The following is a 16,741-nucleotide window of genomic DNA, read 5'->3' as shown; positions in this document are numbered from 1 at the left end:
GGTGTGTCCTTGCTTAGCCCTGGTCTACACTAGGACTTTAGGTCGAATTTAGCAACGTTAAATCGATTTAAACCTGCACCCGTCCACACAGTGAAGCCCTTTATTTCGACTTAAAGGGCTCTTAAAATCGATTTCCTTACTCCACCCCTGACAAGTGGATTAGCGCTTAAATCGACGTTCCCAGCTCGAATTTGGGGTACTGTGGACACAATTCGATGGTATTGGCCTCCGGGAGCTATCCCAGAGTGCTCCATTCTGACCGCTATGGACAGCACTCTCAACTCAGATGCACTGGCCAGGTAGACAGGAAAAGAACCGCAAACTTTTGAATCTCATTTCCTGTTTGGCCAGCGTGGCAAGCTGCAGGTGACCATGCAGAGCTCATCAGCACAGGTGACCATGATGGAGTCCCAGAATCGCAAAAGAGCTCCAGCATGGACCGAACGGGAGGTACGGGATCTGATCGCTGTTTGGGGAGAGGAATCCGTGCTATCAGAACTCCGTTCCAGTTTTCGAAATGCCAAAACCTTTGTGAAAATCTCCCAGGGCATGAAGGACAGAGGCCATAACAGGGACCCGAAGCAGTGCCGCGTGAAACTGAAGGAGCTGAGGCAAGCCTACCAGAAAACCAGAGAGGCGAACAGCCGCTCTGGGTCAGAGCCCCAAACATGCCGCTTCTATGATGAGCTGCATGCCATTTTAGGGGGTTCAGCCACCACTACCCCAGCCGTGTTGTTTGACTCCTTCAATGGAGATGGAGGCAATACGGAAGCAGGTTTTGGGGACGAAGAAGATGATGATGAGGAGGAGGTTGTAGATAGCTCACAGCAAGCAAGCGGAGAAACCGGTTTTCCCGACAGCCAGGAACTGTTTCTCACCCTAGACCTGGAGCCAGTACCCCCCGAACCCACCCAAGGCTGCCTCCTGGACCCAGCAGGCGGAGAAGGGACCTCTGGTGAGTGTACCTTTTAAAATGCTATACATGGTTTAAAAGCAAGCATGTGAAAGGATTACTTTGCCCTGGCATTTGCGGTTCTCCTAGATGTAGTCCTAAAGCCTTTGCAAAAGGTTTCTGGGGAGGGCAGCCTTATTTCGTCCTTCATGGTAGGACACTTTATCACTCCAGGCCAGTAACACATACTCGGGAATCACTGTAGAACAAAGCATTGCAGTGTATGTTTGCTGGCATTCAACCAAAATCCGTTCTTTATCTCTCTGTGTTATCCTCAGGAGAGTGAGATATAATTCATGGTCACCTGGTTGAAATAGGGTGCTTTTCTTCAAGGACACTCAGTATAGCCCATTCCTGCTGGGCTGTTTGCCTGTGGCTGAACAGAAATGTTCGCCGCTGTTAGCCACAGGGAGGGGGGAAGGTTGAGGGGGTAGTCACGCGGTGGGAGGAGGCAAAATGCGACCTTGTAACGAAAGCACATGTGCTATGTATGTAATGTTAACAGCAAGGTTTACCCTGAAAGAGTGTAGCGACTGTTTTATAAAATGTGTCTTTTTAAATACCGCTATCCCTTTTTTTTTCTCCACCAGCTGCATGTGTTTCAATGATCACAGGATCTTCTCCTTCCCAGAGGCTAGTGAAGCTTAGAAAGAAAAAAAAACGCACTCGCGATGAAATGTTCTCCGAGCTCATGCTGTCCTCCCACACTGACAGAGCACAGACGAATGCGTGGAGGCAAATAATGTCAGAGTGCAGGAAAGCACAAAATGACCGGGAGGAGAGGTGGAGGGCTGAAGAGAGTAAGTGGCGGGCTGAAGAGAGTAAGTGGCGGGCTGAAGACAGGGCTGAAGCTCAAATGTGGCGGCAGCGTGATGAGAGGAGGCAGGATTCAATGCTGAGGCTGCTGCAGGACCAAACCAGAATGCTCCAGTGTATGGTTGAGCTGCAGCAAAGGCAGCTGGAGCACAGACTGCCACTGCTGCCCCTCTGTAACCAACCGCCCTCCTCCCCAAGTTCCATAGCCTCCACACCCAGACGCCCAAGAACGCGGTGGGGGGGCCTCCGGCCAACCAGCCACTCCACCACAGAGGATTGCCCAAAAAAAAGAAGGCTGTCATTCAATAAATTTTAAAGTTGTAAACTTTTAAAGTGCTGTGCTTAAAGTGCTGTGTGGCATTTTCCTTCCCTCCTCCACCACCCCTCCTGGGATACCTTGGTACTCATCTCCCTATTTGTGTGATGAATGAATAACGAATGCATGACTGTGAAGCAGCAATGACTTTATTGCCTCTGCAAGCGGTGATTAAAGGGAGGAGGGGAGGGTGGTTAGCTTACAGGGAAGTAGAGTGAACCAAGGGGCGGGGGGTTTCATCAAGGAGAAACAAACAGAACTTTTACAGCGTAGCCTGGCCAGTCATGAAACTGGTTTTCAAAGCTTCTCTGATGCGTACCGCGCCCTCCTGTGCTCTTCTAACCGCCCTGGTGTCTGGCTGCGCGTAACCAGCAGCTAGGCGATTTGCCTCAGCTTCCCACCCCGCCATAAATGTCTCCCCCTTACTCTCACAGATATTGTGGAGCACACAGCAAGCAGTAATAACAGTGGGAATATTGGTTTCGCTGAGGTCTAAGCGAGTCAGTAAACTGCGCCAGCACGCCTTTAAACGTCCAAATGCACATTCTACCACCATTCTGCACTTGCTCAGCCTGTAGTTGAACAGCTCCTGACTACTGTCCAGGCTGCCTGTGTACGGCTTCATGAGCCATGGCATTAAAGGGTAGGCTGGGTCCCCAAGGATACATATAGGCATTTCAACATCCCCAACAGTTATTTTCTGGTCTGGGAATAAAGTCCCTTCCTGCAGCTTTTGAAACAGACCAGAGTTCCTGAAGATGCGAGCGTCATGTACCTTTCCCGGCCATCCCACGTTGATGTTGGTGAAACGTCCCTTGTGATCCACCAGAGCTTGCAGCACTATCGAAAAGTACCCCTTGCGGTTTATGTACTCGGCGGCTTGGTGCTCCGGTGCCAAGATAGGGATATGGGTTCCGTCTATAGCCCCACCACAGTTAGGGAATCCCATTGCAGCAAAGCCATCCACTATGACCTGCACATTTCCCAGGGTCACTACCCTTGATATCAGCAGATCTTTGATTGCGTGAGCTACTTGCATAACAGCAGCCCCCACAGTAGATTTGCCCACTCCAAATTGATTCCCAACTGACCGGTAGCAGTCGGGCGTTGCAAGCTTCCACAGGGCTATCGCCACTCGCTTCTCAACTGTGAGGGCTGCTCTCATCCTGGTATTCATGCGCTTCAGGGCAGGGGAAAGCAAGTCACAAAGTTCCATGAAAGTGCCCTTACGCATGCAAAAGTTTCGCAGTCACTGGGAATCGTCCCAGACCTGCAACACTATGCGGTCCCACCAGTCTGTGCTTGTTTCCCGAGCCCAGAATCGGCGTTCCACAGCATGAACCTGCCCCATTAGCACCATGATGCATGCATTGGCAGAGACCATGCTTTCAGAGAAATCTGTGTCCATGTCCTGATCACTCACGGGACCGCGCTGACGTCGCCTCCTCGCCCGGTATCGCGTTGCCATGTTCTGGTGCTGCATATACTGCTGGATAATGCGTGTGGTGGTTGATGTGCTCCTAATTGCCAAAATGAGCTCAGCGGCCTCCATGCTTGCCTTGGTATGGCGTCCACACAGAAAAAAGGCGCGGAACGATTGTCTGCCGTTGCTCTGACGGAGGGAGGGGCGACTGACGACACGGCTTACAGGGTTGGCTTCAGGGAGCTAAAATCAACAAAGGGTGTGCCTGTACATCAAGGAGTATTTCAGGCAGGACTGCACGGAGGGTTCCAATAAGAAATGGTGCACCAAAGTTATCGTTGTTATTGGAACAAGGAGGTTAGCCTGGCCTCTGATTGATACATGGCTAGATTAACCTCGCTGCGCCTTCTCTGTGACTGACTGCAGTGTGATCTAGACAGGGGAGGAGGAAAATGAGTACAAAACAAATCTGGTCTATTTCTTGTTCTGACCCACTCCATCTATCCTTTACATCTTTGGCTGGCAGCAGACGGTGCAGAAGGACTGCATGCCATCCACATCTCATGGCTGCTTGGCAGAAGATGGTACAATACGACTGCTAGCCATCTTCATCTCTTGCCTGCCTGGCATAAGATGGTACAATACGACTGCTAGCAATCCTCATCTCTTGCCTGCCTGGCAGAAGATGGTACAATACGACTGCTAGCAATCCTCATCTCTTGCCTGCCTGGCAGAAGATGGTACAGTACGACTGCTAGCAGTCCGTATCGCCTGCCCGCTCACCATAAGACGGTTCAATAGGACTGCAGGACTAAAGAGAATGACCTGGTCAAGTCACTCCAAATTTAGTCCCTGCGCCCATGTCTGCCCAGGCGCGCCCAGCCGACGTGGCCAGGAGCACCTCGGACACGACGAGGACGACTACCAATCGTATTGCACCGTCTGCTGCCAGAAGGCAATGGGTTGCTGCTACTGTGCAGCAAAGCCGTACCGCGTCTGCCAGCACCCAGGAGACATAGGGTGACGGTTACCTGAGCTGGCTCCATGCTTGCCGTGGTATGGCGTCTGCACAGGTAACTCAGGAAAAAAGGCGCGAAATGATTGTCTGCCCTTGCTTTCACGGGGGGAGGGAGGGTGGGAACGGGGGCCTGACGATATGTACCCAGAACCACCCGTGACAATGTTTTAGCCCCATCAGGCATTGGGATATCAACCCAGAATTCCAATGGGCAGCGGAGACTGCGGGAACTGTGGGATAGCTACCCACAGTGCAACGCTCCGGAAGTCGACGCTTGCCTCGGTACTGTGGAAGCGCTCCGCCAAGTTAATGCACTTAATGCACTTAGAGCATTTTCTGTGGGGACACACACACTCGAATATATAAAACCGATTTAAAAAAAAACGACTTCTATAAATTCGACCTAATTTCGTAGTGTAGACATACCCTTAGTGAAGGCAGTTTTAAGTGTGCTTAGCTGTGTATCCCAGAGTTTTTCTCTTGAGCAAATTCTGTATTATCTGAATGCCTGGCTGTAGATTATAGATTTCTTGGTGTGTCAGGTGTGGTTTCTGGACCTCTGGAGGTAAGTGTCGAAACCATGGGTTTCTTGTATATAGTAGGGTTTCGTAGTTGAAACATTGTGATGTCCAGGAATTTGATACTGATCTGGGAGTGTTCTAGAGAGACTTTGATGGATGGGTGGCGGGTGTTGAAATTGTGTGGAAATCTTTGAGGGAATTTATGTAGTCTGTTAAGAGAAAGAAGATATCATTGGTATATCTCAGGTATGTATCATTGGTTTTGTGGTGCATTTTTCCAGAAATACTTACAGAAATACAGAAGGTGGGACATGAAGAAGCTGGCATACTGGGGATCCATCCTAGTGCCCATAGCTGTTGATAGGGTTTGGACAAAGTGTTTGTTTTAAATGTGAAGTTGTTGTGGGTGAGAATGCAATGGATGAGTTTGATGATGCCTTTAGGGTGGATTTCCAAGTGTTGAACATTATCTTGGAGATATTTGAAGAGGCAGAGATTCATCATTGTTAGGGATGTTGGTGTATAGCAGTGGTTCCCAAACTTTAACAACCTGTGAACCCCTTTCACTAAAATGTCAAGTCTCGTGAACCACCTCCTAAAAATGAATATTTCCAGGGATTTTCTCCTTTACCTGAGTATAAATTATAAAAGCAGTGATCTAAATAAAATTTAGAATATAAAATTTGTTTTTATGACATGCTTATTACACACTATTTATTATTTATCATTACAGTATTTTTATTACATCATGAAAATGGCAACACTCTTCCAAGATTTCACTTTCATAGCTTGTATCACGTTGAATAAGCCTGTTATAAGACAAGGCTCCTATGTTTCATCAAGGAGTATCAGATGTGAAACAGCATGAAGCTATTTAAGAAGCCAGCTCAAAGAGTTCCTCTTGCACAAGCATTCAGGTCTTGAGCAGTCCAGGCAAACAATGCATGTTAAAACAAAGCTTAAACTTGTTCTTCATAATAATTTTAAAAACAATACTAGCTGCCTATTTAATTTTAAAAACAGCAAAAAATATCCACCTCCCTTTCCATTTCTTATAAGGTATCTTGAAGTTTAAATCTCCTCAGTGTGATAGATATGCTTGCTTTGATGCTCTTGGAAGTCCACGGAATCTGGGCTGCTGGCCCCATGCTGCTTGGGGTCCCCAGGGACAGCTCTGTCCGCCATTAGGAAATTTTTTCCTAAGAACCCCCTGTAATATTCCTGAACCCCCTGTAATATTCACGAACCCCAGTTTGGGAAGTGACATCCATGGTGGCAAGGGTGGTTTTCTGGAAGAAGTCAATAGTTCTTGGAGGAAGCTGGCTGACATGGGATTCTCTACATCCCGATGGGATGCCTCTTCATGGCTGTGTCTGGGGAATAGTTCTGCCTGGTCTCATGCCCCCTCCTGTCTCTCATTTGCCCTGCATCCCCACCCATGCTCCAGGAGTTCCAATGCTTCCTATTTATAAGTCAGGATGCTCCCTCTTCATGACCTGGCCAGACTGGTCAGGTCACTATAGCTTTCTCCATCCAGGCTACCAAAGTCTTATCTGCACTGGCTGACTGGGTATAGTTCCCAGTCCTCCAATTCAAGGCCATGCCACTTCCCCCGTGGCTGGTAAGAGAACCCAGGCCCACCCACTACTCTGGGATCCAGCCTAGGGACCCAACAACCAGCGGCCAAGCTCTGTGCTGTCCTAAACATTATTGATGTTTCCCTGGCCTTTTCCTTGTCTATCTCTATCAGACTTCTGCTCCACCACCCCTCTGGGTAAACCATTCCTTCAGGACCAGGATTCCAGGGCTTCTACTCTCCTCTGGGTTTCCTCCTTTCCCTCTCCAAGCCCAGAGAATGACTGCAGGTTTCCACTCTGCAATCCTTTTCTTCCCTCTCTTTCTGCCCTTAGTCCAGGTCCACCTGTTCCTGCTCAGCTAGGCTCCATCCCCAATAAAGAATTGCCTATCAAGCCTAACTCTCCCTCAGGTATGTCTTATCAGGTTGCTTAAGTCCCCTCTGAGCTGCATTAGCCCTTCCCAGGCTTGTGTGAGGTGAACATCCCATCACACTGACCCTTTGTGTGGTGAGTGGTTTAAACATAGATTTTATGAGTCCTGATATTCCTTCAGTAAGAATGGCATGGCCAGATATGATGGGTCTGCCTGGGTTCCCTTGTTTGTGTATCTTCATGTAGAAGGTCCCTAGGGTTGGCTCATGGGAGATGAAGTTGTAGAGTTTTTCTTGGAGTTGTTTGGGGGAAAATTTGACAGTATCTTTAAATTCTTGTGTGAACTGTGGTGTGGAGTTTTCCTTGACTCCATACCACCATGGTAGGTGGTGGCAGAGAGCTGTCTGTTGGCCTCTTTGATGTAGTCATCATGATTAAGGACAACAATGACACCCCCTTTGCCTGCTCATTTGATTGCTATCTGGTGGTTGGATTTCAAGGACCGTATAGCTGTTTTTTCAGTGATAGAGAGATTGTGGTGAATGTAACATTTGTTGAGGATTTCACAGTGAATTTTTTTCCTGAAGCAATCTACGTAATGATCCAATGTGTGTTTTCATCTACTGCGGGGTGTGTGTGTGTGTGTGTGTGTGTGTGTGTGTGTGTGTGTCCAGTCAGATTATTCTATTTTCTTATGACAGTTGATGGGTATGTGGTAGTTGTGGATAGTCTCCTCTCTGTTGTGAAAGAATTCCTTGAGACGAAGGTGGTGGGAGAATTCTTCTAGTTCTCCACATGTTAGTATGGAAGTGGTAGGGCAGAAATTTAGTGCCTTGGAGAGTAAAGATCTTTCAGGTCTGGTTAGGGGAGTCTTGACAGGTTGATAATGTTGTGGTGTCATGTAGTGTCTGTGCGGTGGGTCCTGGAGTTGTGCTTTCTCCTGGGGGTGGTGTTCTGTTGGTTGTCCTCCTTCATGTTTGAAGTTTCCATTTTACATAGCTAAATTCAATATCTTCCATAGTTGTTTGCCATCTAGGACACATTATACATACATTATATAGGAGTGTTGTTCTTAGTTATTTGTATTATACTACATCATACAGGATTCAAATGATCAGGGCTTTACTGTTCTGCGAGCTGTATGAATAAGTAAAAGGAAGACTGTCTCTGCCCCCAGAATGTAGGTATCAACTGCTTTAGAATCTGAGAATATCTGAACAATAAAAGGTTCATTACTGTACCTTAAAGTAACAAAATATATACATATATGCAGATTTTAAAATCCCCACTAGTTTCTAGTTATCAGTTATAGATATTTGGTTAGTGTATTCCTGTACAAACTGTGTCTAAATCGATGCTGGAATAAACAAGTAGGTCTGGATGAAATTTTTCAGTGGAAACGTTTTTTCAGCCAACACTTGAGATTCAGTGACACCTGAATTCACAAAATGTTTATATCAATTTCACTTAATTGTTGTGGTTGAATTCCCTCCCCCTCATCTACCCCAAAAAATCCCCCAAAAGTTAAATTTTTGTTTTGACATTTTTTGAAACAAAATGTTTTGATTTTTCAATTCAAAATGACTTTTTATTCCAAAAGTCTCTTTAATTTTATATTTTTAAAAAAATAAGAAATGCCAAGAATCAAAATGAAATGGGACAAATTAAATGTTTAGTATGACCCAAAATGATTTTGTTTTTGATTTTTCAGAATTGCCAAAGAAACAAAAAAAACCTCTTATTTTTATAGCTTTACAAATGATGGCATTCTGGATGCAATGTTAATGTACTAGGGAACAAACTAGACTCAAATACTTTGGATGTATGCTAAAGTAGTAAAATGCACAAAAGCTGCAGGATCAAGCAAAGGCTGAGAAAGCCAAGTTAAACAGTACAGTGTGGAGAAGGATCAAGGAGGATAAAGCAAAAGGAAATGCTGTGTTGGGCAAGCTGGTATTCAAATACCTATAGCTGCAAAAATAGCACTGGCAAAGTAAAATCAATCTGTAAAAATGTTCCCATTTATTTAAAGCCAACACAGAATGGAAACCCCATTCTAATCCCATTTTTCCATTTATTGTCATGAGTCTATAAAACCAAGCAAGAATCTATAAAACTGGTTTTAATTTAGCACGCACTTTCCCTGATTCTGCTTAAAAAAGGAAAAGTGTCAGGAAGGATTCAATGGCTTACTGTAATCCACTAAGCCCTGCTTTTTACCAAATTAGTAGTATCTCTTTAAAGGAGATCCTATGAAAACTGAGTTTACTTCACAATGGAAAGGAGGACTTGTGGCACCTTAGAGACTAACAAATTTATTTGAGCAAAAGCTTTCGTGAGCTACAGCTCACTGCATCGGATGCATTCAGTGGAAAATACAGTGCGGAGATTTATAAACAGAGAGAACATGAAACAATGGGTGTTACCATACACACTGTAATGACAGTGATCAGGTAAGGTGAGCTATTACCAGCAGGAGAGCGGGGGAGGGGGGAAACCTTTTGTAGTAATAATCAAGGTGGGCCATTTCCAGCAGTTGACAAGAAAGTAAGGAAGGGCGGGGGGGGGGGATAAACATGGGGAAATAGTTTTACTTTGTGTAATGACCCATCCATTCCCAGTCTTTATTCAAGCCTAAGTTAATTATATTGAGTTTGAAAATTAATTCCAATTCAGCAGTCTGTTGTTGGAGTCTGTTTTTGAAGTTTTTTATTGAACAATTGCCACTTTTAGGTCTGTAATCGAGTGACCAAAGAGATTGAAGTGTTCTCCAACTGGTTTTTGAATGTTCTAATTCTTGACGTCTGATTTGTGTCTATTATTCTTTTACGTAGAGACTGTCTGGTTTGGCCAATGTACACGGCAGAGGGGCATTGCTGGCACATGATGGCATATATCACATTGTTAGATGTGCAGGTGAACGAACCTCTGATAGTATGGCTGATGTGATTAGGCCCTATGATGGTGTCCCCTGAATAGATATGTGGACACAGTTGGCAACCGGCTTTGTTGCAAGGTTAGGTTCCTGGGTTAGTGGTTCTGTTGTGTGGTGTGTGGCTGCTGGTGAGTGTTTGCTTCAGGTTGGGGGTCTGTCTATAAGCAAGGACGGGCCTGTCTCCCAAGATCTGTGAGAGTGATGGGTCATCCTTCAGGATAGATTGTAGATCCTTGATGATGCGTTGGAGAGGTTTTAGTTGGGGGCTGAAGGTGATAGCTAGTGGCGTTCTGTTATTTTCTTTGTTGGGCCTGTCCTGTAGTAGGTAACTTCTGGGTACTCTTCTGGCTCTGTCCTTCTGTTTCTTCACTTCAGCAGGTGGGTATTGTAGTTGTAAGAAAGCTTGATAGAGATCTTGTAGGTGTTTGTCTCTGTCTGAGGGGTTAGAGCAAATGCGGTTGTATCGTAGAGCTTGGCTGTAGACAATGGATTATGTGATGCGGTCTGGATGAAAGCTGGAGGCATATAGGTAGGCATAGCGGTCAGTAGGTTTCCGGTATAGGGTGGTGTTTATGTGATGATCGCTTATTAGCACCGTAGTGTCCAGGAAGTGGATCTCTTGTGTGGACTGGTCCAGGCTGAGGTTGATGGTGGGATAGAAATTGTTGAAATCATGGTGGAATTCCTCAAGGGCTTCTTTTCCATGGGTCCAGATGAGGAAGATGTCATCAATGTAGCGCAAGTAGAGTAAGGGCATTAGGGGACGAGAGCTGAGGAAGCGTTGTTCTAAGTCAGCCATAAAAAAGTTGGCATACTGTGGGGCCATGAGGGTACCCATAGCAGTGCCGCTGATTTGAGGGTATACATTGTCCCCAAACATGAAATAGTTATGGGTCAGGACAAAGTCACAAAGTTCAGCCACCAGGTTTGCCGTGACATTATCGGGGATACTGTTCCTGGCGGCTTGTAGTCTATCTTTGTGTGGAATGTTCGTGTAGAGGGCTTCTACATCCATAGTGGCTAGGATGGTGTTTTCAGGAAGATCACCGATGGATTGTAGTTTCCTCAGGAAGTCAGTGGTGTCTCGAAGATAGCTGGGAGTGCTGGTAGCGTAGGGCCTGAGGAGGGAGTCTACATAACCAGACAATCCTGCTGTCAGGGTGTCAATGCCTGAGATGACGGGGCGTCCAGGATTTCCAGGTTTATGGATCTTGGGTAGCAGATAGAATACCCCTGATCGGAGTTCTAGGGGTGTGTCTGTGCGGATTTGTTCTTGTGCTTTTTCAGGGAGTTTCTTGAGCAAACTCTGTAGTTTCTTTTGGTAACCCTCAGTGGGATCAGAGGGTAATGACTTGTAGAAAGTGGTGTTGGAGAACTGACTAGCAGACTCTTGTTCATATTCTGACCTGTTCATGATGACGACAGCACCTCCTTTGTCAGCCTTTTTGATTATGATGTCAGAGTTGTTTCTGAGGCTGTGGATGGCGTTGTGTTCTGCACGGCTGAGGTTATGGGAAAAGTGATGCCGCTTTTCCACAATTTCAGTCCGTGCACGTCAGCGGAAGCACTCTATATAGAAGTCCAGTCTGTTGTTTCAACCTTCAGGAGGAGTCCACCCAGAATCCTTCTTTTTGTAGTGTTGGTAGGAAGGTCTCTGTGGGTTAGTATGTTGTTCAGAGGTGTGTTGGAAATATTCCTTGAGTCGGAGACGTTGAAAAAAGGATTCTTGGTCACCACAGAACTGTATCATGTTCGTGGGGGTGGAGGGGCAGAAGGAGAGGCCCTGAGATAGGACAGATTCTTCTGCTGGGCTAAGAGTATAGTTGGATAGATTAACAATATTGCTGGGTAGGTTAAGGGAGCCACTGTTATGGTCCCTTGTGGCATGTAGTAGTTTAGATAGTTTAGTGTCTTTTTTCTTTTGTAGAGAAGCAAAGTGTGTGTTGTAAATGGCTTGTCTAGTTTTTGTAAAGTCCAGCCACGAGGACATTTGTGTGGAAGATTGTTTTTTTATGAGAGTATCCAGTTTTGAGAGCTCATTCTTAATCTTTCCCTGTTTGCTGTAGAGGATGTTGATCAGGTGGTTCCGCAGTTTCTTTGAGAGTGTGTGGCACAAGCTGTCAGCATAGTCTGTTGTGGTATGTAGATTGTAATGGATTTTTTACCTTCAGTCCTTTTGGTATGATGTCCATCTGTTTGCATTTGGAAAGGAAGATGATGTCTGTCTGAATCTGTATGAGTTTTTTCATGAAGTTGATAGAATGGAGTGAGTACTGACATGTTGTGTGCTCCAGTCTCAGCAAATCCTGCCCTTCTTCCATGGCTGCAGAGGCTCTAGGTACAGTGGAACAGGTATAGTTCTGATACACAAGGGAAAGAACCTGGAAAGACCACATGGGGGTTATGGACCCTTTACAGACAGCAGAGCACAGCTCTGTAGCAGATAGATGTGTGCAGACTCAGATAGTGCATCCTCAGGTGTGAAGTACCAGACATGGAGTATCTCTGCAGACAATGGGAATGAAGGATTCCTTTCCCCTTGCCCTGTGCAAAGTATGGCTCCTCAGCCTTGGCACATAAAGCAGGGGTTAGCCAGGACCGATTACCATATCTTCCACCACATATTACACAAGGATTTAAAGTATTCTCCTGGCATGAAGACATTTTCTTTTTCCTTTTTTCTCCCCCTCATTATATATCTTATTTTTGTTATTTTTAAAAGGGAGCTAAAGATAGATGTGGGAGATACATAAACAGAAACAAGGCTATTCACATTAGGTGGAGCTGTGCCAAAATGGAACCATACTGGAATACTGCTAGGGAAATGATCTACTGAGGGACAATTTGTGTCATATAGCCACCTACCTGTGTAGGGGAGATGTGAAACTGCTACTTCAGGGGAGCTGGACAAAGCCAGGTCTGGTGAGTGGAGGGAATGCATAGGCTTTACCATCCCTGGAGAGGCTGCTAAACAGGTCTGTTAAACTAGTCACACTGACTAGCCCCACCTCCTCACCCATGCCCCTCTATGGGGGGGGGTGAGGAGGCAGTTCCAGTATTTCCCTAACCACAGCGGGATTATAAGTGGCCTTTGGGCTAGGTGTGCAGGAAATCATTGGAGGAGGCCTTTGAAGGACCAAGCCGTCTGGCTGAAAATGGTGGACATTGTCCCTGTGATTACTGATAATCCAGTTCTGTCAACTCTTGCAATTTTATCACGAGTCTTGTGATATTTGGTGTTTTCTTAAAGTCTTAAGTCCAGGAGCCCTGTGATTACAAAAGAGTCTCACCTTTCATTTTTAAGTAAGTTGATAGCCCTCAGTTGTGGAGAAAATCTTCAAAACGTTGCTCCAAAAGCCCCAAAACTAGAAATAAAAAAACCACAACTTTTTTCTGAATCTCATGATTTCTAAACCAATCTCACAATTTTGGGGACCTGACTCAGGATTTTGGAATGCTTGAGGGTGAGCAATAATGTAAATGTACCAGAAAGATATTATAGGACTGCATAGAAGCTTATTCTTTTTAAATTGCCCACTTCATCTTAAGTGGTCTCTTAACATGTTTGAACCTCTTACGCAATTTGTCCCACCTTGCATTTAGCTTGGACACTCTATTTTCCTCCTGCATATCTGAGAAAGAGCTCTGTGAAACTGAAAAGCGGGTCCTTTTCACGAACAGAAGTCGGCCCAGTTAAATATATTGGCTCACCTACCTTGTCTCGCTCATATCATGGGACCAATACTGCTACAACAACAGTGCAGACAGCTTATGAAACAAAGCATTTGAATTACCGGGTAGTTCTCTTACAGCATTTTCTCTGAGGAGGACACAAGAGTTCTCCAGGTATAACTGAACCAAAGATACTTTCACTCCTTCTCTCCTGGGTACTGCTTCTGGAGACTTGAGACTTATGGGACTTATGGGATAACAGTTCCACGGTGAATGAAGAGGATGGCAAGATAAAATGACAATATAAAAATTATTTCCTATTAAAATATATTCCATTGTACTTTTCCCCCAATTTTTGCTTGTTCTTTATCTTGCTATTCACCTGTATGTCTGTTAGTTAAGCACTAACATTTTCTCAGCTTGCCCAGAATATAATAGCTTGCCTTGTTTTGAGTTTTGCTTCCATTGATTTTATTTTATAAATGCTTTGTTATAAAATGTCAATCATATAACTGATTTTATGTTCCTTAAAAATACCTTCTTGCCAGCAGCTAATAACATTACATTCTCTCAACATTGCAGAAGTTAACTCTTCCAGTTTTAATTACTTTGTACAGAAACACTTATCTTCTGAGGGTTGGAAACATGTCACACAAGCATTAGATAATTCGTATTAGTTGGGCCTCCACTTTCCTCACACCTGCTTAACCAAGGAAAGAGGCAAGAGGACCCCAATGGACTTTGAGAATCAGCAACTAATTAAATAGACCTTGTTGAAATGTTTTTGTATGAAAGATTTCTTGGTGAAAAATGCAGTTATGTAAAAACTAATATAGTTCAAAGGAAGGTGTTAATGCCAAACAACAACAACAACACTTTTGCACGGGAAATGTCAAAATGAAAATTTGAAACAAAATTTGAAACAAAAAAACAAAATATTCTTCTTTCATTGTGTTTCAACTTAAAATTTTGTTGCAGTTTCTTGATTTAATAACTGCAAACGAAGTGTCTATTCAAACAAATATTTGTTTTGAATCAGTTCAAAAGTTTCTGTGAGAAAACCACATTTTTTTCAACTGAAAAATTTTAAACGGATATTCTAATTTTCCATAGAAGGATAAAAATTGCAGGAATTTGACCATAAAATGTTTTCCTTTTATGATAGTGTCCTTTCTATGTAGAAAAATAAAATGTTTATACACCAGAAAACATAATGGAAAAATATTCGAAAGCTAAGGGACCAGAGGCTTCAACTAGTGTAAATGGATGTAGCTCCATTGACTTTGACAGTTGCACCAGCCAAGGGTCCCACAAGAAAGTTAACTTCTCCATGTTGCAAATCCTGTATCTTTTATAATTTAAACAGCAATACACTGAATTGTGCATTTATAAAGACAAAGAGTAAGGAAATAGTCCAGCCACCTCCCAACTGAGCTGGGCTCTCACCTTTATCCCTTCCCTCCAAGCCTGACACCTCTTCCAGGTGTGTTGGGGCAGGGCTGACTGAGCCCACAACAGCTGGTTAACCCTTTTCTGGGCAGTGTGGGGTTTTAGTGAAATCTTGTGTTTCAATTTGGGGGGTTATCTACCAAAAAATATAGAGGATTCCCCCCCCCCACACACACACACATTAGGACAGCTTTGCATTAATCTACCAGCTGTCCTAAAGCTGTCTGAGCTGGCCACGTTTAGGGAGAACCTTGGCATTAGAGACCCAATGTAACAGCTCCCTTGCCATATACCCCCTTGGTGGCACAATGGGCATAGCCAGGAAAAAAGGTGAATGATTGTGATGTTCCTGTGCCTATCAGTCCCTGCTTGCCATTACAACACTTGCAAACACTGAGGAAATAAGCTGGTATTGGACGGGCCCAGGTTGGGGAGAATACAAAGGTAGCTTGAATCTACATTTGTACATATATCCCCCCCCCATATACTTGAGATGCCCAAGAGCCCCCTGGCCAGAGAAGAAGATCAAGGTCAATATCTCTAATAGAAAACAATATGGTATTATTAAAATAAAACTTGTTTTTCTTTGGTTCTGAGTTAAACAGTAAAACATCTAGGTCCATAGTCTCCCCCATCTTTCCTCCATTGTGTAGAGGGAAGCAAAATCACAGAAATGCCCTAGATGGTCTATGCTGAAGGTCAAAAGTCTACACAAAATATTCTTCTCTTTATGCAGTCTTCACTTGCTCCTCCTTTAAAAAAAAGCATGTGGTTCATTGGCCTCATTTGATAAAGGAGAAGTAGCAAGGAAATGGGTGTTGGTTGCAGTAGGAAAAGTCAGGTAACAGCTGTTCGACATATCATGTCTCAATCTTCAACATTATGGACTTTCTACCTACATAACAGGGGAAATGAATGTTCTATGCTGTGAGACTCCCATCAGAGAAGCCACAAACTGTAAGCAACTAGAGGCAACATGGCCACTAAGCAGCTGTTCTGATAGTGCTTGAGGCAGCCCTTGAATGAGACAAAGGTGAAGGGGATCTCCCGACTGGAGCTTAGTTCCATGGTGTATGCAATATATATTCTCACACATGTTGGTCCTATACTGTTCATGTTATGGAGAGAGCACACTTTGTCCACTGTGCCAGTCCATTGGGCTATCCTCTTTGCATGGACTATCCAGTAAATCTCTGGGACAATCAAATTCATTTAGATTTCTGGGTAAATTTTCCCGTTTCGTGGATTTCTGTCTGGGAGGGGCACATATAGGCCACAGCAATTTTACTAGCAGAACTCTTTATTACCAGGTCAGTCACTCACTTTCACACAATTGGCCATTAAATGGAGGCAGCGAACTCTTGGAAACAAGTCATTAAAAAAGATCTTAAGGTAATTAAGTATAGTACCGGTAAATCAAATAAAAAAGTAATTTAGCTTATGTAAAGTGATTTATTGGCTCTTCTTTTATACTGCAGTCATTATGAATGTGAAATTTTCCGACAAGTTTGCTCACCAAGGACACTGACAGTACAAAACATCATAAATATTCTTGTAATATTTTCTGCAGTGAAACATGTCTCCCAACTGTAGGTGCCACAAAAGCAGACAAGATGCTGATAGGCAATGATTACTATGCTTTGAATATGTGCAACATATGATAAATTATTTATCAAAAGGAAAATGGATA

At 44.3% G+C, this 16,741-nt stretch overlaps 1 protein-coding gene across 1 annotated transcript; it reads left to right on the top strand.

The window, feature by feature from the left end:
- The first annotated feature begins 352 nt into the window (after positions 1–352).
- Positions 353–2,151, top strand: LOC140910211 (uncharacterized). The gene is made up of 2 exons (XM_073340679.2): positions 353–955; positions 1,543–2,151. Exons 1-2 carry the CDS (start codon positions 373–375, stop codon positions 2,082–2,084), a joined length of 1,125 nt encoding a protein of 374 aa, XP_073196780.2. The 5' UTR covers positions 353–372; the 3' UTR covers positions 2,085–2,151.
- The last annotated feature ends 14,590 nt before the right edge of the window (positions 2,152–16,741 follow it).

The sequence above is a fragment of the Lepidochelys kempii genome, chromosome 1, assembly GCF_965140285.1.
Source record: "Lepidochelys kempii isolate rLepKem1 chromosome 1, rLepKem1.hap1, whole genome shotgun sequence".
Classification (NCBI taxonomy): Eukaryota; Metazoa; Chordata; order Testudines; family Cheloniidae; genus Lepidochelys; species Lepidochelys kempii.
Note: the sequence above shows the minus strand (reverse complement) of the source record. Positions and strands in the feature narration are given on the sequence as shown.